Raw genomic sequence first — 25,566 nt, 5'->3', positions numbered from 1 at the left:
ATAAAACCGTAAAAATAAATACCCCGGTCTCCGCGGATTTTAAGATTGTGATACCAACAGGACTTTGGATATCATACCGTTATTTGTAATTAATAATTATCGTGCCTGTATTCAATACAGACTAAACAATGTCTCTATGTCATATATAAATGTAGATAATCGGTTATCGTATCTATTAAGAATCCTAAATAGAATCTTTAATGAGATTTTGTCTAGAATTTAGAATTATTAATAATAAGAATGATTAAGATAATGAATGATGATAAAGATATCTGATAATTATCATGAATAATAATAATGATGATGATGATGATGATGATGATGATGATGATGATGATGATGATGATGATGATGATGGTGATGATGATGATGATGATGATGATGATGGTGATGATGATGATGATGATGATGATGATGGTGATGATGATGATGATGCTTATGATGCTTATGATGATTACGATGGTGATGATGATGATGATGATGATGATAATAATAATAATAATAATAATACATACCTTTGTGCAATTAATTTGTTTGATTAAATTGTTAGCAGACTCTCGTTGCTGAGATTAAAACATTTGAGTTTCATTATCGTGTGCTCCCATCTTAATTCGGTGCTTTCGGTAGTGAATAATAATAATAATAATAATAATAATAGTAATAATAATAATAATAATAATAATAATAATAATAATAATAATAAATAATTAACAAATACATAATTAAATAAATAATAATAATGATAATGATAATGATAATCTTTTCAAACTCGAGGAGAGTTCATTTGATCATATTTTTCTCGCTTCTCTGTATTGTGCTCCACATATATATAAATAAACAACATAAAATTATATATACATATATATATATATATGTATATATATGTGTGTATATGAGAGGACATGATAATAAAATACTGCCTAATTGATTGACTTTGGAAACACAAAACAAAATACATAAATGCATGTACGTGTAAAATAGGATCAACAAATTTTGCGTCTATCATCTCTGCATATTTTGTCTGTGTGTATGATGTGTGTGGTGTATCTGTGTGTTTATTTTATTGTACGTGGTTGACGTGTTTACATCGTGTTGTTTGTACCTGTTTCTCTACAAACTTAATCTGTCGACTAAAAAACAATAGATGCATACATGCATACATACATGCATACAACATACTTTAAAACGTGAAAGTAATAATCGTCGTCGAGGAGGTGGGTGGGAAGGATAGATAAATTCAAGAATATAATACTTTTGGTGATTATTATTATTATTCGCTTATTCGAACATCTAAATAGAACAAGAAAGATTAGAAAAATGACAGACAAGAGTAATAAAAGTACACAATATATAATTGCGTATTGTATTATCAAAATTAGATGGATTAACTTTGTTTTATGATCATCCCAAATTCAAGGATACTAAAAAACAGGAGGGGTGGGAAGGGTGTGAATTAGCAAAAAGAGATTTTTTATTTTTTATCAAATTACCCGAACCATGTCTATTCGATAATATAAAATTTGTAAAGTAAAACAAAAAAAGAAAAACCAGTTAACGATAATGTAATTAATATCATAATAATGCTGTAATATTATTTGAAAAAAAGTAGAAAAGAAAAGAAAAGAAGAAATGAAATGAAAGAACCAAAAAAAGAAAATTAAACTAATGTAATAACTTTCAAAGTGCCAATGTTGAATGATGATGATGTGAATATGGACATCGAATTAAAACAAATGTGCGTACGCATAAATTGTTTAATCTCATATACGTAGGTGTGTGTAGAGAAGAATTTAAAAAAAAAAAAAAAAAAAAAAAAAAAAAAGAAAAAAAAAAGCAACAGGAAAAGGAAGCAAATGATTAAATTAAACAAGAACAACTAAAAACAGATAATTGCTGCAGATGACTGGGCAGAGGGGTAGGGAGGGGAGTTCCTATCACTGTGAAAAAAAGAAACCACACAATTTTGCGTCAAACAAATCACTATAAAAACCAACACAACAACAACAACAACAAATCGTCGGTCGCGTTAAAATGCAGCGGCTACGTTTACGTTAATTAATACGTAAACTGTAAAACAATTATTTCCGTCTTTTAATCGTTAAAATAGAAAACTAAAAGAAACTAAAATTCCTTGTATAATCCGAGCGTATAATGATTATTACGATAATTATAATAAGAACAATTCAGACTCCATTTTGAACTTCTTCAAGAAGAAAAAGAAAGGAAGAAACGCCATTGTATATTTATAGATGTTTTTAAAAGAAAAAAAAGAAAATCGCGACTAAAACAAACAAACAAATCTTTTATCGCGGGTCGCAATTTATTACAAGAAAAAAGAAGTAAATTAATAAATAAGTAAATAATAAATGAATAAAATAAAAAAAAAAATTAAAAAATACTTCCGACAAAAGTTATAGTTCTTGTTTTGTTTATTTTTTTTTTTTTTTTGAAAGATGGTCAAATGATTAATTAATTAATTGATTAACGGACTCGGTGAATAGAAGGAAAAGTGAAGTAGAAAAAATAATGGTAAAGAAATAATTAAAAACAAAAAAAATAAAAGGAGGAAAAGGGGGTAGAAAAAGAAAAAGAAGAAGAAGAATAAGTTAAAGCAAAGTAAAATCTTGAAAAATCCGCAATTTCTTTGATCTCAACATTTTTCTAGCATACAACGACTCGATATAATAATAATAATAATATTTAATGAATAAATCTTAAATATCGTAGTATTACTAAGTGCGTTAATATTATGAGGGATGATAATATGTATCAAACAAACAAACAACAGCAACAAATTACACTTTTATCGATTTAGAAGAAAGAACATTGTATAAAGTAACAAAAGACGTATTAGGTGTATTATTGCTAAAAGCAAAGCTATTATTATTATTATTATTATAATTATTATTATTATTATTATAATTATTATTATTACTATTATTATTATTATTATTATTATTATTTTCTTTTTTTTTTCCTTTTTTTTATTATTATTAATAATATTATACGTAATTAATTAATTATTGTTTAGACTGGCCAATAAGTTAATGCAGTTTGTGTCGTTTACTTTACTTAGAATAAAAAAACTGCTCGTATTTATTGGCCAACCTAATCAATTAATATTGTAATAATTATTATTATTATTATTATTATTATTATTATTAATATTATTAATATTATTAATATTATTATTATTATTATTATTATTATTTGTTCTCTTGCTACGTGTAAATATACATTTATACATACATATATGTATACATATACATATATAAATACGAAATTAAATAAAAAACGAAAGATAAATTTTAGAATTAAGTTGAAGAAGATGAAGAGGAAGAAGTAAGGATGAAACACTACTCGTAAAACACGAAAATGAAAATAAAAAGATTGAAAGAGGGTTACAATTAAAAAAGTAAAAGTAAATATTACACTCAATGCGTCTAGGTAGATAGTCCATTATACCATTAATTATTATTATTATAATTACTACCATTACTACGATTAAATATTATAAAAATACCCGAAGAAAAATACGATATCTAAATGTTGCTAAATATATCGCGGCCGAGCACGGTTATATGAGAGAGAGAGAGAAAGAGAGAGAGAGAGAGAGAGAGGGAGAGAAAGAGAGAGAGAAAATGTGAGCGTAATATTATTAATAATTAAAAAAAAAAAAATAAAAAAAAGAAGAAGAAGAAAGAAGAGAAGAAAAAAAACAAGTAAATAAAAGTCGAATGCACTTGTATATGTGTGTGCGAAAAAACCCTTAGGGATACGTATGTTGTGTGTGTGTTGTGTATGTGTGTATGCGTGCGTGTACGTGTGGTAATACGTGTGTCTGCTGTGCGATGAGATATACCTGTGTCTCTTACAAGAGCGTAAAAAATAGTGGAAGCCGGAGAAAGCACGAAAATAATTAAAAAAAAAAAAACAAAAAGAAAAAAAAAACAAACAAACACAATGGGGCCGCGTTTGGGGGCGGAATATTATAACGGAATGGATGAATTTACGTGTACAGCTCTTTAAAGAAAAAAAAAGAAAAAAATAACCCGGAGAAGGGAGGAACGATGAGGGAAAAAAAAGAGAAAAAAAAAAGATATCCTAAAAAGTAAAATCCACCCCCAGAGTCCCGTACCACCCCACCACCGGCCGCCCCTCAGTCATAGCAAGTTATGAACCGCGGGCCGGCAGGTCTGAGTATAATTTTTTGTACTGTGTAAATGTAAGAACATAAGTTTGAATAAGAAAAATGTTTATATTATGAAACACCTTGTCTCTTTGATTGTTATTATTATTTTTAATTTGTTGTTAATCTTTTTATATATTAAGAAGTACCATTGCTGTAGGAACTATACTGTGCATCAAATATGAAATAGTATGGATGTTTAATATTTCAGTTAAAATAGATTTTCGTAGTATTGCTTTTAATATAAATTATTATTAAATATGTTCGTTTTTGAGTATTTTAAAGGAATTTACTATTAATTAATTGGCTTTCTTAATTAGATTACTGGTGTATCTATGATGCATGTTGAATGCACCTAATATGGAGTTTTATTTATATTATATATATATGTGTAATAAATTATACATAATTATTTTGAATTTTGAAATCAGTGGCACCCTCTAGAAAGTAATACGTGTACTATCATGAAACACCGATTATCGACCGATATCGATAGTACACGTATTACTTTCCAGAGGGTACCAAACATCGATATCGGTCGATAATCGGTGTGTCATGATAGTACACGTATTTCTTTCCAGAGGGTGCCACTGATTTCCAAATTCCAACATGGCCGGAAGTTTTATATCGAATTTTAAATGTCACAATTTAATGGCAAAAATCGTGATAATATAAGTGATTTAAAATTGTGTTTCTTGCATTTAATCTCATAGTTGCTTAATTTTAACTTAATAAATATTTCACGTAACGGTAATGATTAAAAACATCTTTAATATTAGATTTTGTCAAAGTGAGTCAATCATTTTCAAGTGTTTTAGCTTTACAGAATAATTTATATATATACTTCTATATGAACAAAAGAAAAATTATTATATACTAGATATTTTCTATTGTAGATAATATATTTAAGAACATATTGTTACAAAAAATGAGTAGTATAACCCAAACCAAACCAATAGAGTCATCAATAAGAAAGAAACTGAAAGAATCATTAGACCCATATTTCATCGATGTCATTAATGAATCTTACATGCACAATGTACCTAAAGGCTCGGAAACACATTTTAAAGTAATTGTTGTATCCAAACAGTTCAACGACAAACCTTTGCTTACGGTAAGAATACAACATTAATCTCTTGCGCTATGATATAATAAACTGAGCCGCATGCCATATTCAGTACTATACTTCTTACTTTTCATATTTTGCTCATAAGATTTTTAAAATACAGAATGTCTTGTAATTAGTGATACAAGCAAGCAGCAAGCAAAACATAAAAGTGATATTTTGAAATATCCAAAAGTAATAAAATAGCAAAAAAAAACAAAGCCTTGTAAGAATAAATTGTATTTTACATTTTCGATTGAATTTTTCATATATAATTCAACCCCTTATGTTTGCTTATACCATCAGTTACAGGATACCCTGTATATTTCAATAAAATTGCTATACTTAAGTCGACGAAATAAATAAGATGTATTAGATATAATTTCGATATTATTCAATCAATTTATTTTTATTATAAATCATTATTAATATTAGACAATATTTAATTTGATTCAGCGTCACCGTATGGTACATGATTTATTAAAACTTGAATTACAACATGATATACACGCGCTTTCCATTGTAGTAAGTTTTCATTATTTATATATAATACTTTTAAAATGTTGAAATATGATTGATTGATTGATTGATTGATTGATTTCGTTTCGAATTATTAAAATAATCTTGTTTAAAACAAAAAGGCTAAGACACCTGAACAATGGGAAGAAAGTGACAAAACTTTAACGTCCAGTCCTGCATGCAGAGGAGGTTTCGGAAAGTAATGATTATATTGTATGTAATAGTACGTAAAAAGATTGTATATAATATTTCATACGATAATTGAAATATATATCTACCGAATAGAATTCAATAAAATAATTTAATATATATTTTTAAAGAACGGATCATAATTATTAAAAAAAAAAAAAAAAACAAATAAAATGTATTATTAATGTCACAAGGAAAATGTATCTAATCTTAATCTTCCCTCATTTTCGGTCAGATAAAGTATATCTGCCATAGACTGTTCAGCAATAGCTTCTTCTGCTTTATCATGCATCTGTAAATGGCATGTTACTATTAATAATATAAATGTAATATAATATCAAATTGAAATACAATTATTATGTTAATACTTACTCCACGGAAAGTGGTATCGGTAGGAGGACATTTAAAATTAGGTCCAAAATTGACTGAAACTGTTGCACTTTTATGTATTGAAACAGTTGGATAATATGCTCCTCTGTTGATATCTATAAAAGCTTCTCCTTGATTAACACCATTTTTGTAATACACTATTTTACTTCCCGATAGAGATTTCAAAGCTTTTAATGCTTCTGGTACTTGATCTTTCTCCTCGTAATAAAGATGACTCTTGAATTTTACTAATGGCTAAATTACAATGCATATTAATTATTATATAATTTAATGTATATAATAATAATATAAAATTGATTTAGTCATTTATTTACTCTGTCTTTATATGTATTTGGAAGATGCGACGCATCATATGTATCAGGTAAAGATATAAGAAATCCTAAAGTATCTCCTTCTCCATAACTATTGCTATAATGTTTTCCTCTACTTTCATGAAATCTTGTACCTTTCCTGTAAAATTAAAAACACATTTTATTATATATAAGAAAAAGAAAAGTAGATGAAGAAATCTTAACGCATACCTGGATCTCCAGGAATATCCAAATTTGTCGTAGCCTAACGGTGCTTGTAGATTAGCATATTCTTGTGCCCATCCAATTCTAGTGGCAGATCCTTCAGGCATTTCTTCAATTGTTGCTTCCCAATACCAAGTTCCTTTACATACACCTAAAATAAATTTAAATTAATGTTAAAAATATCATTTATTTATGATTAGAGTTATATATTTATATTATATGCAGTCTTGAATTCTTATTAGAAATATATAATACATACTATGCGTGGCTCTGACCATGCAATATCCTTTTTCACCGGTGACTGCTAATCTGTCTTCAGAAACCCTTAATTGTGGAGCACGATCATGTAAAGCAAGCAATACTGCGCTTGGACTTAAAGGTCTGTACAACCAACCAGGAATTGGTTTACCTGCCCAATCACTACTCTCGTCAAACTCCTATAACATTAACAATATATTATTCGTACACATTGTATACATTTGAAAAAATCGATCAAAAAGAATTAGATTTTATCTACTTGTCTAAAAGGTGCATGAGGATCTGGTTCAGCGAGTATATATCTGTATCCATCTTTGTTAAAAGGATGTTCTAAAGGATAACCATGTGCTGGTAATTTGGGTGCTGCCATATCCGAACTTCTCCCCTTTTTTCCAGGCCCAGCACCTGCACCTTCTCCAGGTAGTTTACGTTTTGCATTGCGACCACGTAGTCCTCCACTTAGCGGCACTTGATATTCCATGATAATAAAATTAATTACTAAATTTTTAATGGGCTAAATTATTGTGTCATTTGTTCAAAATTTGTTTATTATTATGTGAACTATTAAATTCAATTAATTTCATATATTTATTTTCATAAATAAATAATAATTATAAATATTTTGTTTATAAAAAAATTATATTCTTTTTTCTTCACAAGAAAATAATTTTATACAAAATTTATTTTGAATGTTAAACTATTTGATCTACACATTACTCTTATTAGTAGCTTGTTATGTGATATTGTAGTAGTGATTTCTTTGATAAGATAAGATATACATATATATGTATGTTAACATTAAGCTTACTAGTGTATCTCAACTTAAGAAAGATAGTATGACAGGTTTTGTTCATTATTATATTTTATTCACATAATTAAAAAAAAATATATATTTATATATTTTATTTTATTTTTATTTTATATATTTTATTGTAAATGTCTTAGAACAGAATTGAAATTAATTGAAAACCAGTTTATTTAGCAACGCTACATGTATAGAATGTCTGTGAATTTATGATAATGAAAAAAAACAGTACAAAGTCGAATAAATGGGGAATCATGGAGTGGAAAATTTGAGAAACCTTATATTAAAAAAAATAATGATAATTTACTTACCAACATGTTGAACACCCATTTCAGTAACTTTTAAATGACCTCCCTTAATCATTGCTTCATAATTAGGTTTAATTAACATAAGATCTGGGTTTGCAAGCCCAAATAGTGGGCCTTCTGTACTACTTTCATCCACGGTAAATAATGTACCAATATCTTTCATTAACGCTCTGTGTATCTACAATTACAAATGTATAAAATGATAAATTTAATTTTTAATACCTTCCAAATGGAATATACAAAAGCAATATGAAAAAAAGTGATAAAATTTGTAACGCATTAAGCGCCAAGCTTCTTCTGTTCAGCTTTCTCTGTAAAGTTTATTGTCGGTCACTAATGTTAAATAATATTTATGTGAAATTGTAAAAAGTACTGTAAAAGTTTAACTTTAAATTGAAATGTTTTAGCATTAACTTACTGTAACATGCCAAGAATTTGTGACTCTACGAGGCATTGTTGTCATACTTTCCCAATGACATTCGATGAAAGGTATTATATCTTTTTCCTTATGAAACATTGTTCTCTGTTCGCTTTCTTTTTGACAAATTTGTAATAAATTAGCTATAGCTGTTACGCACATTTGAGGAAATGCTGAAAACAACATTAACCATTAATATAATTTAAAAAATCAATTTATATAGACATACTTACGAGCTTGATTTTTTTTGAAACTTTCTAATCCGGTAGGCGAACAATTTTTACACATAAAAACATAATTCATCATGAAAGGAACTAATTTGCCTAATTGATATCCAATACAAGATTCGTGAAACCACCTCGAACAACTGGCACATAATAATTCTGCGATGTTTAGATTTCTTTCTTTTCCACTATAAAAAAAAAGATAAATGTTTTAATATACATATACAAATGCTGCATCATAATTTTCTTTTATAATACAAGTTGCATTTAGATTACCAATAACAATTTCCAGATTCGTTATTATTACTCCGATTGTTAATTTTGTCATTTGGTTCTGCTGGCTTTTGCGGTTTCTGTCTATTCTTGTCGTCTGGTTTAACTTTCATTTTATCGTCTACACTAACGGCTTGCACATTCTCCATCTTATCGCTGCAAAAAAAAAATAATTTCATTAATTAAACAATAAATATATATATATTTATATATATATTTGCATTTAAAAAGTAATAATAATAAATATTATCATGGCGGGAAAAAAAAAAGATAATTGATATTTAAGATTTTAACCTATAATGATGAAAATAGAAACAAAACAAAAGTAATTTTAATTTAGAGAATGAAAAGAAAAGAAAAATATAAATTAATTATTAAATAAAATTACCTTTCTACTTTTTCTTCTGCCATTGTTTTTGCAATTATAATTTATCTTATTTTTTTTTTATTTTTAATATGCAATGAAATAAATTTGATCAGTGAGAATAACTTTTATTGATTAAAAATAACAAATTTTTATTTTCGAAATAATTTTCTAAAATATTATTACGTAGATATATATACATAAAACATTTATTATCAAAAATATGGTATATTTATAATAACGCTAAATGATATTTTCATAATTGCAAAATATTTTTTATCATGTGTTTACAATGCGTCTGCGCATTGTTAAAGCTATTCACATTAATTTGCATCCGACGCATGCGCGACTGCAGCGACAAGCGTGGACAAAATATAAATTACAAATGCAACAGGAGTGTCTCTGACACACCTATAATATCATTGTAAATACAAAGCAGTTCATTGGTCAGTGTTGCATCGATAAAGAAACATCAGTGATCATCGCGCTATCTGGTGATGAATTTCGAAAATATTCCCACGTTTTGTTAGTATTAACCTCAAATGTAAATAGTTTTATATTCTTACCTTCAAAGTTTACGTGCTGATTTGTATGAGTTTTAAGATTAGAAATGTCAATTTTTTATTTAATTAATTAATTAATAATGTATTACATTCTATAGAAATACTAATCTTCTTTCAAAGAAACATTCGATGGAGTTTTAAATGTGTTTACTATTAAAGAAACAATACTTTTTCTAATCTATAAACTTACATAGGTTATATTAATAATAAACAGTGTTTTCTACATTCGTGAAAAATAATATATATATATATATGTGAAATCAGTTAAATTTGTGTCAGTTTTTAATTTATGTCAACAATTTATTAAATAAGATTATATCTTATGGCCTTCCTAAAATCACATAAGCATAGTTGCACAGTTGTTATATATTAGTTATAAAAGTTATATATTATAGTATTTATACGTCGTAATTAATAAATTGTAAAATATTTCATTAAATAGAATTGATTTCAGTTCTTTTATTGTACATATGTTCAATCGACGTTGTTAATTTTTAAAACAAAGTTTAGTTATATGTAATGCAATTTGCTATTATAGAATTGTATAATACGAAAAGAGCGCAATGATAAGCATTAATTTTATAATTTCATTAATTAAACAAATGGAAAGGATTAAACCTTTAACAATGTTATTGACGCATACAAAATCTTGCTTATATGCAAATCATTCACGATCGTTCTCTAACAGCAATAACATTGCATTTAACGCAGCAAATAATATTGATAATGATAAAATAGATAGAAATGAATTGGAAACTATAGCAATTAAGACAGGAAAAGAAAAGATGTTGAGTGATTTTAAAGAGCATACGACTATAGAAGATCTTGTAAATATTATTAATCCCAAACTAGGTGAAATTTGTCCTAGAAAATATATGAAAGTAATAACCGGTAAACTGGATATCTTCTATTTGATGGAAAAAAATACAGCTACAAAATTTGTCCAATTGATAATTAATGATCTTTCCAAAGATATAAGCTTTGTAGCGGAATGTAATCCTGGGATAGGTATATTAACGGAAGAATTGTTAGAAGCTGGTATTAAAAAGATATACGCTTATGAAACAAACCATTGTTTTTATCCTACGTTAAATAAATTACAAACGAAATATCCTAATAGGCTCGATATAAGAAACGCGAATTTAATTGAGATGGGTAAAATACATTTCATGGATCAACAGAATAACACAAATAGAATAAAAACAATATTAAATGGTATCCCTGATATACCTTGGGAAAATGAATCGACATACATGCAAGTTATCGGAGTATGTACTAATATGAAATTCTTTAAGCATTTAATATTGGCTATTGTGTTTCGTACCAGTTGTATGAAATTTGGAAGACCATCTTTTTATATGGCGGTAACACCATCTATTTGGAATGTAATTATATTTCAAATTATCGGACTACTGGATATTAATCTATATTCCTATAATAATTGATATTTTTTGTTGTATTTTTTAGGGTCTAAGTTCCCGTAGCAATAGAGCCATGTTGCATTACATTTACATTAACTATCAAATATTATTCAATTGTAAATATTTAGGTGATATAGAAAGAGTATCGTATATACCTTGGGCAAAAAAAATAGTAAGGTATAAAAACAAAATCCATGATCATGAGATCTTAAAAGTTATTAAAATAGAACCCAAAGCAGAACTTTTCAATAAATATTTAAAATTAGAAGAAATAATACCTTATTGGTATTTTCTTAAATATCATTATACAGACCAAGACAAAAGAGTAATACCCGAATTGGAGTAAGTGCAATAAATATAAACAAAATTAATTAAATCCCTTGTACTTTGATTTAACGTAATGAGCTTTTTGGTGCTATTTATCGTGCTTCTTAGATTTGAGCTGTAAAGTGTATGAGTTTTATACATTGTTATAGTACAAGGGATTACAAATTATTTTATTTGTTTCTAAGATGATATAATTACTATGTATAATGTATAATTAATGTCATATTTCAGAAAATGGGTACCAGGATGTGGACTGAAATTAATACGAATGAATTACAGTATATTTACTCGTTTTATAGATTTAACACCTATCGAATGTTTTAATCTTTATAAAGAATTTACATCCTGGCCGGAATTTAAAAGTTCTATGTTTCTATCCAGTGCGCATAATTACGTACAATTATTTAATCAAATCAATATACCTACCAAGGTTAAGGAAATATAATTGACAAATAAACAATTAATAAAACATTAATTTTAAGTAAATTATTATTATTATAGATCTTCGTTTTGTAAAATTTTGCAGTAAATAACTAAGAATACTCTATATATAATATTTTTCATCTTTAAAGTTACAGCAAAAAGTTTTAACTTATAAAGATATAAATTTTGTTAAAAATTGTCCAATTTATTGATTTAATTAACTTTCAAGATTAATATAATAAATAGATAAATTAGATTCGTATTTCTAGAGAGCCACATAACTTATATACACGTAAATTATATTAAATATTTTTATTTATAAATTAATATTAAAAGGTTTCCTTAATTATAAAAAAAAATATGAAGTAAAAATAAAATTAACATAGTTTCTTTAAGCATCAATACACAAATCTGATATATATTAATTGTTACATATTTTAAACATAATTAACATGTTCACTGAAGCCCAGGATTTATTTTTTGCATTAATTACTGTTACAAATATTAGAATACTAGGCTTTTGATGGAAATTGATGTTACAACAAATTACAGATATGTGACACTGGCAGTGAACATGTTAATATTAGTAATTAAATAAATGAATTAATATTAAATATTTAAAATATTAAAATAGAGTATTGCATACGTTCTTATCGATCATAGTTTTATACATACATTAACATATACATTAACAATTTTTCTCAGCTATACTAAACGAAGGAAGTCATATGGATTAAAGAATTTCTACAAAATATTCTATTTATAACTTAATAAATTCTTCATCATTTCAAGTCAGATTAACTCGATTCTTGTTGTTGACTATTACCAGTAGCTTCGATCAATTTTTGTCTTTCTCTATACATAGATACTTTCATATTTTCTATCTGATGATAACGCAATAGTTTTAACACAGCGAAAACAGATAAACCGACCCAAATGGACAAACTACTCCAGGTACCAAATTGCGCAGCACCCAATTCAATATGAAAACCAGAAGTATTGATACCATCTGCTTTATCGATATCATTACCAGCTGCTAATTCGCAAGAAGGAAATCGTTTAGTCATACATTGACACCAGGTCATAAAACCTAATGTTACAATGATTGCAGCAATCAATGTTATTATTGTTAGAAATATACAACTGACTACGTCAACAAAAGCTGATAGGAATGAACTATCTTCGCCACGATACATGAAAACGGAAAGTCTGTAAATCTGAAATGCTGCGGTTAAGAGTAATACGAGTCCAACGAATATGGTATAATTGCATGATATTTGTGAAGCCCAATTAACTACGAACTGTCCATCTGTTTCTTGCCAAGTTCCAGTCGAAAATAATAGACAGTGTCCTCTGAAAATTCATATGAAAAGTTATCAAATCAATTCTTCATCGTAACAATAAATAATAATTATTGTAAGACTAATTACTGAAATTCATCTTGATGTAAGCTCATAGGTACAATAATACAAAGAGATAAAATAAGTGCAACAACATAACCAGCTATTTGACTGAGAAGTAGAATATTAGTAAGAGCCATAATTATAATGCAAAACAACGATATGACAATTGGATGTTTTTTATTGTTGTTGGTTTTTTCCACTGGATATTATTACCAAGTGGTTTAATTTTTAATTCCAATAAATTATTATGGAAATAAAATCATTGACTTTCCATTAATGAAAGTCAATGATTGTCACTGAATATTTTTACTTAAAGCATCGATGGGCGTGTTTAGAAAATGCGTTTGACTTTAAACGCATGTGAATACTAAGACGTAAGGGTTACCAACCTCATAACATAAAAATTTTTAACTACACGTTTGAAGCAATAATATTTGTAGTAAACAAAGATAAAATAATGTTAATTAAAATAATATGGTATAATAATTGTGTAATAAGAAGAAAAATAATTGAAGAAAGTTTTGTTTATAATGCGCGAAACTATTCTCTCTTTGTCATATATAATATACATTGATTTAATCTTTTAATATACATATTACATTAGTAATATTTACTCATACGTTATTGAGATTAAGAAAATCTATAAACAAACACTATCAGTTTATTGATTTTAACGAAAGAATAAAAGAAAGAAATAAACAAAAAGAATAATCAAAGAATATATTAAATTGGAAAAATTAGACAGAATTTTCTTTCATTTTCTTTTTCATATCTTTCTTTACATTCTTTTATACATTATTATTTACATATACAAAAATAATAATAATTAACATAAAATAATTTATATCTCTCTCGCATAAACATATATACATATTATGATACATACATGTATATAATTATTTGATTAAAAAAAGAAGAAAGAAAAATTTGTAGGTTAAATTAAAGATAAAAAAATATTGTAAATTTTAATAAGTTGGTAACAATTAAATAGCAAAATTCATATTACAAAACGGTATATCCAAACGCATACATGCGTACATCTTTTACATAAATATATATGCATAGTTATTTGATTAATAAAAACAAAAAAAAATGTATAGGTTAGGTCAAAGATAAAAAAATGAAAAAGAATAGTATATTTTTATGAGTTGGTAACTATTAAGTAGCAAACTATTACTAATGAATAAAATGTAAAAGAAAAAGAGAGAAAGAGAGAGAGTAGAGTAAACAGAAAGAGAGGGACGGTGGAGTGGAATAGACGAGGGGGAGAAGAAAGAGGGGGAATGGTTTGGGAAGGAAGGGGTGTATAATACAGTCGACACAGGGCATGCTGTAAAGTCAGCTGATTTCAATCGATGGAAGAAGTGTGTAATGTTTTGGGCTGCCATTGAGTGGATAATGTGTACGTGAATTCTTATGAACAAATATATATATATATATAGAGACATGTGTACATATAACACGCGTGTACGTGCTGTGTAAGTTGTGTGTGTGTGTGTATTTAACTTGTGAAGGAAGAACAAAACATTGGGCCGAAGTTGTGTAGATTTAAAGGGGGAAAAAGAGAAAAAAAAAAGAAAAGAAACAAACACTAACTATTGTCTTTCGATCTTTTGCGCGTGTAATTTAACGCGATCGATTATGTCGCGAATTAGTTTAGTTAATTACAACACGTGTCGAGGATGTGATTTATTTTTGGGGTTAATTTCTTTGTCGATTACCATGCCAGCTGATGAATTATAATAATAATAATAAAGAAGAGGAAACATCTTTGCACGCAACACACGCACGGACGCACGCACGCACGCGCGCGCGCGCGCCCGTTCATACATGCAGAGATTTATTTAATTTTTTTTCCTCCTCTGTATTTTTATTTAAAATAATATCAAACACATGATTTTATTAAAGTAAAACAATTTATTCATCTCCCTCTTTCTTTCTTTCTTTCTCTCTCTCTCTCTCGTTGTAGGAAATTTTATTAGATAATTAACAAACAAACAAACAAACTTATGAACAATGTCTTGGCTTTGGTCGGAGGGGATAAAGAAAAGGATCTGCAGGTATTTACTGCAAAGATATCTCGGACAATTTTTTGAAGAAAAGTTGACGTTAGATCAACTTACTGTGGACCTTTACAATGGGACTGGTAGAGTTACCAATGTTACCCTTGATGTTCAGGTAAATCATATTTTTCTTTCTTTGTTTCCATTTTCTTATCAGTATTTTCATTTTATTTCATCGTAACACTATTTTTCACTCGCAGCTGCATTTTATTTTCTACAATGCAAATATTATATTCCATGTTATTCTTATTTTTATTTTCATCTTCTTTGTTTCCATTTTCTTATCAGTAATATTTTCATTTAATTTCATCATGACACAACTCTCGGACGCGTTATTTTCTTCGATTCCAAATTATTCTACAATTACACATTTATTAATTAAATATATGTACAATCAATTTGTTCATTTACATTGCTTCAATTATTCTTTTATGTTTCTTTTTTCTTTTTTTTCTAAAAAAATTTTATAAGTAATTTTATTAAGATAAAGTTTACAATGTAGGTACACGAGATAAGTTTATTTACGTTTGTTGTACACGTAAGCGTAATGTTTACTTATTAATTTTATTTTGTAGGCTCTTAATGAATTGGTCGAACAACAAAATCTTCCATTGGAATTTGTGGATGGTTTCATTTCGGAAATGTCCATTAGCATACCATGGTCGGCATTGCTCAGCGAAGCGAGTTATGCCGAAGTAACAGGTCTCAGGTTGACCATACAACCGAGACAAAGAACTGAAAATGGAACTTCCATGTTTGAATCCGTATGGAGTTCCATGACGTCCAGTATGCAACTTGCACAGGAATGTTTGCAACAAGATGCCAGTAATGCTGGAAATACGCAACCTTTGGAAGGTGTAGAATTGTTCGCTCAAGCAATTGATTCCGGTAAAGATTTTTAATAATAGTTAACAATTGAAATAAAAAAGAATAAATTTCACATTGTTCTATATGTGGATATAAATTTATTTATCAATCTATTTGTTCTTCAGTTCTGTGTAGAGCAAAAGTCAGATTCGTAGATACAGTTATAAGATTGGAACACGTACCTTTGGATTCAACGATGGGTGTGGCCCTAGAAATGTGTATACAGCACCTCGAATATACCGATGAAGCTGGGTTGGATCCTAGTCATAGTTCCATTGATCAAAATCAGTCCGGAAAAGGCTACGTGGTATCAGCCTTCTCGACCAAACGATTTTACTTGGAAGGTGTAACTCTTCATACTGATGAATTCCCATCTCGATCGAGAACCATTTCCAGAAGCATCATGACCACCAGCAGATGCTCTACACCTGACTCAAAAGTACTTTCATTATTATTTATTTTCTTTTAATTCAATTTTTTTCACTTCCACGATAATTCATTTATTTTTTTTTTTAGATTTCCGATGGCCAATTTTTTTCCGCACAAATATCACCGACTCAAAGTATGCAAAATTATCCTGATAGAAGTTTAATTAACAATTTAAGCGAATCGTACCCCATATTGTTCGCCAAATTTGCTGGTCGTCAAGAATTCAGATTAAAAATGAAACAAGGCGAAGGTGTATCGGGACCAAAGGTAAATTAGTAAATCATTTTCTTTAGGAATTTTATGTTTCTTGATATATTAACATAAAAATTTATATTATTTTAGGTAGAGTTGGAAATAACGTTGGGATCTTTCACTTCTTACCTGAGTCCTCGACAAGTACACGTTATTTTGGAATTAGCTCATGGCCTTGCATCCCCCGATTTGGAAGACGTAAGCAACGTTGCACCAAGGACTTGTACAGAAAAACCAATGGCTGGTAGCGATTTTAATAGAGTCGAACGTGAACTTATACATCAAATACATCCAACTCAAGGCATCAAATCAATGGTAATTGAATATTAATTTTGTTAGTAATCATAGAAAAATTGCGTAATACTTGATTGATTTATTGATTATATTTTTATTTAAGGATCTGAGACTTACGCAAGGATGGTCAACGGCATCTTTAGAAGAATCAGACGACGAAGAAGAATTTTTACCAATGCGTCTGCCTAGTTCCTCACCTATGAACGATTCAATACTGAGCAATAATTTAAGCATGGATGATAGTATAATAGCAAGTAGTATTAGTTCGAGAAGTTCTAATACAAATTTGCCAAAACACAGTAAACACAGGCATAGTTTGGATTCTGATACATCTGCTGAAACATCACAGTTTCACATCAGAGTATCATCTATTGCTGTAGTTTTATTACACGAAGATATGTTGACAACGAACGTAGAAGGCCTCGGTTTGACTAGCAGTAGTATAAAACAAATGAAAAATTCGGCTGAGGAATTTTTCAAACACTTAGGAATGTTTGCACCCAGTGGTTATGGAAATAAAGATTTTGACAAAGCGTCTAAATTACTTTTAGATGCTTGCCGTCTTAGCCATATTAGGTATAAATGTTAATACTAAATTCATTCTTATTAATTATAAGAACATGTATCTAAAGATTTATGTTTATTATTTTTATAGATTACTCGCAGCACCATTGGTCATCGAAGGAAATGAAAAAACTACTACGCAATATTCTGTAATATCAGGGAGTTTAACGTTAGCCAGTTTAGAAATTGTTGAATGTTTAGTTAATTCAAGTACTTGCAATTCGAACGGAACATTAAATACAGAATTCGTCGAATTGTTAGGATTTCAAAAAGAAACCTCCAATAATTATGGTTTCTCAGATAAAACTGATTTTAGAATGAGATTTCAGTATAGAGAGAAAGCCGTTCGACATGCTTCATTGATCAAATATGCACACCCACGCACAGAGATCAAGTAAGTTAATATTTAAATGAAATAATTCATATAACATTGTGTAAAATTTATTTAAATCTTTTTAGTATTCAACTGGAGCCTTGTAAGACTGAAATAGATATCACAATAGTGGATAGAATATCTGCTTTATTAAACCCGCAACCAATTTGTACCTGTAATCAAACGATTAATAGAGATACAGTAAGTTTTGTCAGATTTAAATGAATTAATATAAATATCCAATGAAATTAATAACTCGTTATATTTTGTAGAACCAACAAACATTGTTTTATCAAGCAGTAGAAAGTCCAGCGCTACCAGATTCAAAAATAGATATAAACGTATCTTCGTCGTCTTGTACAATTAAATTAAGGTGATTATACGATTGAAATCTAACATAAGAAAATATTATAATAAATAATTTTCTGATATATATATTCTACCGTATAGATTTCCTATACCAGACTTGAGACCTCTCCACGATATGAGTAGAGCACCGTGGTGGAAAAGATCTGTAAGACCAGATTACATGATACTCAAACTTACAGATGCACAAATCCATTCTACTATGGAAAGTCGGACTTCCTATTTGTCTAGGCACGAACTTCAGTTTAGAAATTTCTTATTGTCGTATTTCGAATCTGAGATGGATGTACCAATAGAAATAGCAAAAGCAACATCCGATGAAAAAAATGATGGATCATATCAACAAATAAACGAAGGCTTTGGTTGGGCAAGGATAGTTGTTACGATATACCCGATTCATTCGGGTGGACAATTGGAAGATAGTTCAGAAGGAGAAGCAGATTCAAGTTTAGATGACACTTTGGAAAATGCTCCTAGACATCAACCGTCGCCGTTCAGTTCTAAAAAAGTTATACACGAATCGGACACGCCTCATTCCAAACCTCACGCGCAAGGTGATAAAGGAAGTCCCGAACAAAAGTTAGTATTTATATTGAAACTTATTATAATTTAAAGTGATAAATAATAATATAAATATAAATAGTAGAATTTTCTTATCGACAGAGAAGGAGAAGAATTGATTATTCCCGGTACTCGGCAAGAAATGACAGAATTTATTGAAGAAGCAGCTCGTTCTAGAGTTCAAGTTGAAATTAATTTGCCTATAGTTTCTGTCCAAATACCATCTAAACGTCTTTACGAATTATTGTATAACAGATTCAATACGGATATGTTTTTGTGGGAACCTTCGGCCCCACGTCCCAAATATAATTCACATATCGAAAGTCATATCGGTCTTGATTTAGCTTCTACTTTGTTACAAGAATCAGCATACCCTAGGTAAATATTTTAATATTATTTATATACATATTTTATTTTATTTTATTTTATTTTATATTATATGAATGCATGATAAATATCCCATACCGTATATCTGTAAATATATATTATAGATTCAGCATGTGTAAAAGTGGTATACAATATGACTCTGATTCCGATTCAGACGAGGACAATATATTCCATTCTACAGCGGATAGAAGTTACAAACAACAACCTAATAATATTTCTAAGAACGGTCAAAGTAAATTTTCCTTGACACTGAATATTAATCAAGGTCTTTTGACTATGTACACACCTGTACGCGATTCCACGCGCAACGTTATTCCTGGCCAACAAGGCGAATTGATACTTCGATTAGAGGATGCTACGATATTTTCTGTCACCGCTTACAAAGGAAACATTAATATGGGATACATTTGTGCAATGATTAAAAACGCTTCTTTAAATCATTGCGGATTGACTACCACTCCCTCGCAAACTCCACCGCTTAGATCTATCAATAGTGTTATTCCGAGACACTGTCAAAGGACGATTTACAAATGCGAGTTGGGTGCAAACGTTACGACTAATTCTTGTAACAAAGATATGATAACTGTGGCTGTTCGTATACAATCCGCACATCAAACTCATCGCATAAAGGTGAATAAAATTTTTATCTCTCTTTTTTTTTTTCTTATATTTATTCCTTTTTTAATATTCTTGTATATTTTAATTTATGAAATATTTTTCATAGACTTTCAGAGTAGCAGTTGGCATAAGGAATGCTACATTGAGGCATAGAATGTGTTCCACGACGACTTCATGGTTTACACAGTTTACCGATTGTTTAGACGTCGCTGATCATCCAGTTGCTGGATATTCACCGCCAGGAATTCTTACAGAGTTACATTTACATCTTTGGGATTGCACCATTGATTATAGGTCTTTAATCGATTACAAATATATTTGAATAAAGTGTTATCGACAATAATATAATAAGAATTTCTTTTACAGACCATTATATTTGCCGTTGAAATCTGTTGTGACGCTAGGTAATTTTAGCGTGTCGAGTAATATAGCAGCTCAAACGAGTACTTCGACATTACGATTTATAGCCGAAGATATTGGATTATTTATATCAAATAAATTAGGAAAGGATGTTGATTTGAAAAGAGATTACGTGTGCGTAATGGATTTGGGTCTTTTCGAATTGTCATTAAGATTGAACGACAAAATGTGCGGTGGTGCACCGAGAGTCGATTTAAGAGCTAGCAACAACGTTTTACACGTACGCACCTGTTCGGATTCCGGTCGTGCATTGACCCAATTGTTAACATATTTTGCCAACGACGGGGATTTAACGTCTAACGCAGAAAGTACAGAAAATATAAGTCTACCTAATCCGGGAGACGAGGAAAGTTTACTCGGTGATGAGAGTATAAATACTTTGAGTAAAAGTCAAGAGGAAAGGGTTAACAGTTTAATGGAAGAAGCAATGGAAGAGACAGTTAAAGGTAAAATTATTTCAATCTTTTTATCTTTTGTTTTTTTTTCTCTTTTAATATTATTCATTTAATATTATATCAAATTAATTATTGTCTTAAAGGTACAACGATAAGTACAGATAATGAAAAATTACTGGTAAAGGAAACACAAGTAGAAGTATTTTTCTTTCCCGACGAACCACGTCCCGAGTCACATAATATTCCTGAAATATGTTCTAATTCGAAAGATTGTATTCAAACAATGTGTATAAGTGAAATAGAAGATGTGGATGAAGAATTTTGTATCTTAGGTGAAGAGGCAGGTGCCGGGATTATGCCGAGAGATGGGGTACCAGAAATACGTTGGCTTTCCGAAGAATCATTAAGGATCGTAGATAATCATTTTTCTATTCCACACGGTAAAACCGATTTGTTGAAAGCTCCCAAACATTATCCTGCCGCTGTATTAAGATATACGCTTTGCGAAATGACATTGATTTGGCATATGTACGGAGGAAAAGATTTTGATCATTCGGATGCGATATCGAAGAAACACGTTACCATTAACGATAATACTTTACGTATGCAAGGAAGGTATAGATCCTAAATTTTGAACATTCAATTTGATCTAATTAAATCTAAGAATTCATTAATAATACACTTTTCTCTATTTTTTTTTCTTCTTGTCATGCAGAAGTCGTTCTGCTGCCAGCGTAGGTTACGCAACGATTAATCCAAACGAAGTGCGTTTTGGTAGTGTACCAAATTCACCTCGTTTAAGAGCCAGAGAATCGATCAATTGGAAAACATCCGGTGGTCCTAATCGTCAACACGACGTATTAATGGAATTACAATTAAACAAAGTTCGATTCAGACACGAAGTATTTCCAGAGAATACGAAGGAAGCATCGAGACAAGTTTTATTAGTCAACGAGATTGAAATTAGGGATAGATTGGCCTCTTCTCATATCAACAAGTTCTTATATCAGTATAGTAGCGAGGCCAAACCTAAACAATCTCATGCTAATATGTTTACCATGAAGGCAGCTCATTTAAGGCCAGATCCTAAACTTTCTACTCAAGAATGTTGTCTGAAGCTCAGTGTACTGCCACTCCGCCTAAATATCGATCAGGATAGTCTATTATTCCTGATAGAATTTTTTAACGAATTGGGAGGTGGATCCAATCAAAATTTGGATAATTCATCGACGTGTAATAATTCTAAATCTTCTTCGGTATCTAAACAAGGAACACCTACTCATCATCCACCCGTTATGAGCATAAACGATTCGACTACGACGCCTAATGTTCAAATTTCAACGAATACGTCGCAAAGTAATACGATAGATCAAAATTTGCTTATACTTTTGGAAGATGAATTGACGATTAAGGAAAACAAAACTAAACCAAAGACGACTCATGAAGTTCGCGATGATTGTCAGCCGATATATTTTAGGTAATATTTTCTTAATCATTTCAATATTATGTAATTAAATGTTTCTTTTGTATATACGCGTAGTTTTATATCGTATAAATATTATTTTGTAATATTTAGGACGGTGATATTTGCACCCGAAGTTCTCGTAAGATTGGATTATCACGGTAAACGCGTAGATCTGACTCACGGGCCCTTAGCTGGACTTTTATTGGGTCTGGCGCAATTGAGTTGTTCTGAATTAAGACTGAAACGATTGGCTCATCGACACGGACTCTTGGGTTTCGATAAACTTGTAACATTTTTGTTGTCCGAGTGGTCGCAGGATATTAAAAAGAATCAATTACCCAGTTTACTCGGCGGAGTTGGTCCTATGCACTCGTTGGTACAACTGTGTAAGTAGAAAAATAAAAAATGCAAAAATATTAAAACGCGACAGATTATAATCTTCACTTATAAATTTCTTAACAGTTCAAGGTATTCGTGACCTCTTTTGGTTACCAATAGAACAATATCAGAAAGACGGTAGGATTGTACGAGGTTTGCAACGAGGTGCAAATAGTTTTACAACTTCTACGGCAATGGCAGCATTGGAGTTGACGTCAAGGCTAGTACATGCTTTACAAAGTACAGCTGAAACAGCGTATGACATGGTCAGTCCTGGACCAAGTGTACGGCAAATATCGAAAGGACAAAAAGGACGCAGAAAAAAATATAGTCAACCGCAGGATATTCGTGAAGGCATGGCTAATGCTTATATGCTGGTTAAAGAAGTATGCAAATTTGAATTTTCTATCACACTTTTAACTGCGATCAACGCTTAAAGAAATTTCAAATCTATGATAGAAATTAAATTCTCATTATTTCATTGATAATTATAAATACACAGGGACTTGGAGAAACGGCTAATCAATTGGTACGTGTTGCAAGCGAGGAACACGAACAAAAAGGTGTATCAGGAGCTGTGGGAGGTGTACTTAGACAGATACCGCCAACAGTAGTAAAACCTATTATTCTTGCCACCGAAGCAACCAGTAATGTATTGGGTGGCATGCGTTCGCAACTGGTTCCGGATGCTAGAAGAGAAGCAGCTCAAAAGTGGCGGCAAGATACTCACGATGCCAATTAACAATTTTATCCTCGAATTTAATCGCTAATGAACTTTGTTACGCTATAACAAATCTTGCTCAAAAGAAAACGAAAAAATAAAAAAAAAAAAAAGATAATACACAGAAAAATAAGTAAAAGATATTTAAAAAAAAAGAAAAGAGAAGAATAGAAAAGAAAAAAAGAAAGGAAAAGAAATAAAAAGTTTCGTCTACGTACTTGACTTATGTTAATAGATATCGATCCATGACGATAATTCAAAAAAATGAAAAAAAAAAATAAAAAGAAAGAAATCGCAAGACTTTCATATTCGTGTATGTATGTATATGTGTGTATCTGGTGCGTGTTTGTTTGCCCGTATGCACGAACGATATTATGAATGTCACATAATTGTGTCGTTTTTAGCCAAGCATACCATTCAAACTATTTACTTACGAATAGAATAATTTAATCTGTCTCAAAAGATGAGAGATTATTTTAAACGAAAAGAAAATATATATATATATATATATACATATATATATATATATATCTGTTTGTATTACAGGATATACGGAAAGTTATTATATTAAATTGTTAATACGCGTAAAATAGATGCAATATTCGCTGAAAAGATAGATGATATATAAAGGGTGTTCTATAATTAGCGGTGCAAGCAAGCAATGAACGCAATGGACGATTCTACGCGAAAAACTAACATAAGTCGAAAATGTAGAATAACATGCAATTAATCTTGGAAACTAAAAATTATGTTTAATAAACATAAAAGTAAAAACGATACAAGAGATATACCGACAATGTTTGTAAACGTGTTAAAAAAATACGAAATACAAAATTCGAGTTGAAATCGAATCAGGTGTATTCAAGAAATCTTTAAATTTATTTTTTATTTAAAATTGTATTCTACGTTTTCAACCGAGTTTTAAATGCAGAATCACTCCGTGCTTGCTTGTACCATCATTCGTTATAGAACATCCCGTATGCATATATATGTATATATATTTCAGTTTCACACTAATTTTCTTGTAACTTATAATATTATCGTAATTTCCTATAATAATTAAGTATAATAAATTATAATATCAAACATACGCTAATATCGTGAATAGTTGTTGCACTCAACTGCTTTCAGTGCGTATTTTTGTTCTAATATTGTGTATGTTTTATACGAATCTGTATCTAAACATTTTTATTAATAAAATGATCTATACTATTCACGGTTTGATTTCGTATAATATTATATAGTAGGATCTTTCTTTACAATGAAATATTTAAATTAGATTTGGAAAATTTTAAGTTAACATTTGAATTCAAATCTTTCAGCACAAAAAACTTGGCTATAACTGCAACAACAGAAAAGAATGAATAAGTGCTCTTAATAGCTCACTAACTGCTTAATCAAAATCCATATAGTTGCTCACTTTATTAATTAATTATTTAATTAGTTTATTAAAAAAGCTCGTATGTTTTACGTAAAGATTCCTTAATGATTAAATTATAATTTTTCTTAAAAATATATTGTACATATATATATATACTTATACTTTAACATTTCACTTAAATATGAATGTCTATGAAGACAATTATTTAATTCAAAGGGTGAAAAAGTAAGCTACTCGAATGAGCCACTATAGTGGCCATGGACCTGGAAAAAATAATCGCAAAAGCCACTTTAGTGGCAGGCCGGCTAAGGCCTATATCGGTAATTGTAGTGCTCTAC

The 25,566-nt window shown here is 29.4% G+C and overlaps 5 protein-coding genes across 9 annotated transcripts; 3 read left to right on the top strand and 2 right to left on the bottom strand.

The window, feature by feature from the left end:
* Positions 1 to 4,764: 4,764 nt before the first annotated feature.
* On the top strand, positions 4,765 to 6,100 carry LOC122513385 (bolA-like protein DDB_G0274169). Of its 2 annotated transcripts, none has more exons than XM_043629706.1 (4): positions 4,765 to 4,979; positions 5,086 to 5,303; positions 5,751 to 5,819; positions 5,936 to 6,100. In XM_043629706.1, exons 1-4 carry the CDS (start codon positions 4,943 to 4,945, stop codon positions 6,014 to 6,016), a joined length of 405 nt encoding a protein of 134 aa, XP_043485641.1. In that variant the 5' UTR covers positions 4,765 to 4,942; the 3' UTR covers positions 6,017 to 6,100. The 2 variants fall into 2 exon arrangements, with proteins under 2 accessions (XP_043485641.1, XP_043485642.1); XM_043629707.1 differs by having other exon boundaries at positions 4,767 to 4,939.
* On the bottom strand, positions 6,038 to 9,617 carry LOC122513383 (set1/Ash2 histone methyltransferase complex subunit ASH2). Its single transcript, XM_043629705.1, has 11 exons — positions 9,582 to 9,617; positions 9,197 to 9,349; positions 8,930 to 9,108; positions 8,697 to 8,869; positions 8,282 to 8,456; positions 7,425 to 7,633; positions 7,167 to 7,344; positions 6,914 to 7,058; positions 6,707 to 6,842; positions 6,375 to 6,626; positions 6,038 to 6,294 (listed from the first exon to the last, which is right to left on the bottom strand). Exons 1-11 carry the CDS (start codon positions 9,602 to 9,604, stop codon positions 6,190 to 6,192), a joined length of 1,728 nt encoding a protein of 575 aa, XP_043485640.1. The 5' UTR covers positions 9,605 to 9,617; the 3' UTR covers positions 6,038 to 6,189.
* Positions 9,618 to 9,852: 235 nt separating this feature from the next.
* LOC122513319 (dimethyladenosine transferase 2, mitochondrial) lies at positions 9,853 to 12,343 on the top strand. Of its 2 annotated transcripts, XM_043629636.1 has the most exons (4): positions 11,066 to 11,158; positions 11,241 to 11,505; positions 11,588 to 11,883; positions 12,100 to 12,343. In XM_043629636.1, exons 2-4 carry the CDS (start codon positions 11,272 to 11,274, stop codon positions 12,311 to 12,313), a joined length of 744 nt encoding a protein of 247 aa, XP_043485571.1. In that variant the 5' UTR covers positions 11,066 to 11,158; positions 11,241 to 11,271; the 3' UTR covers positions 12,314 to 12,343. The 2 variants fall into 2 exon arrangements, with proteins under 2 accessions (XP_043485570.1, XP_043485571.1); XM_043629635.1 differs by having other exon boundaries at positions 9,853 to 11,505.
* Positions 12,344 to 12,663: 320 nt separating this feature from the next.
* Positions 12,664 to 14,076, bottom strand: LOC122513320 (transmembrane protein 179). Its single transcript, XM_043629637.1, has 2 exons — positions 13,722 to 14,076; positions 12,664 to 13,644 (listed from the first exon to the last, which is right to left on the bottom strand). Exons 1-2 carry the CDS (start codon positions 13,829 to 13,831, stop codon positions 13,089 to 13,091), a joined length of 666 nt encoding a protein of 221 aa, XP_043485572.1. The 5' UTR covers positions 13,832 to 14,076; the 3' UTR covers positions 12,664 to 13,088.
* A 585-nt stretch (positions 14,077 to 14,661) lies between these two features.
* LOC122513318 (autophagy-related protein 2 homolog B) lies at positions 14,662 to 25,059 on the top strand. 3 transcript variants are annotated; one of them, XM_043629633.1, is made up of 20 exons: positions 14,662 to 15,096; positions 15,664 to 15,872; positions 16,333 to 16,645; positions 16,750 to 17,063; positions 17,141 to 17,320; positions 17,396 to 17,620; positions 17,703 to 18,175; positions 18,255 to 18,557; positions 18,623 to 18,737; positions 18,809 to 18,909; positions 18,987 to 19,481; positions 19,566 to 19,841; positions 19,955 to 20,480; positions 20,575 to 20,762; positions 20,835 to 21,334; positions 21,427 to 21,898; positions 21,999 to 22,760; positions 22,860 to 23,134; positions 23,211 to 23,512; positions 23,629 to 25,059. In XM_043629633.1, the coding sequence occupies exons 2-20, from the start codon at positions 15,711 to 15,713 to the stop codon at positions 23,866 to 23,868; spliced, it is 6,222 nt and encodes a 2,073-aa protein (XP_043485568.1). In that variant the 5' UTR covers positions 14,662 to 15,096; positions 15,664 to 15,710; the 3' UTR covers positions 23,869 to 25,059. The 3 variants fall into 3 exon arrangements, with proteins under 3 accessions (XP_043485568.1, XP_043485569.1, XP_043485566.1); XM_043629634.1 differs by having other exon boundaries at positions 14,662 to 15,394; positions 21,616 to 21,898; XM_043629631.1 differs by having other exon boundaries at positions 14,662 to 15,394.
* Positions 25,060 to 25,566: the final 507 nt, after the last annotated feature.

The sequence above is a fragment of the Polistes fuscatus genome, unplaced genomic scaffold, assembly GCF_010416935.1.
Source record: "Polistes fuscatus isolate 324 unplaced genomic scaffold, CU_Pfus_HIC Scaffold12, whole genome shotgun sequence".
Lineage (NCBI taxonomy): Eukaryota > Metazoa > Arthropoda > Insecta > Hymenoptera > Vespidae > Polistes > Polistes fuscatus.
This window is presented reverse-complemented; position numbering and strand designations above follow the sequence as displayed.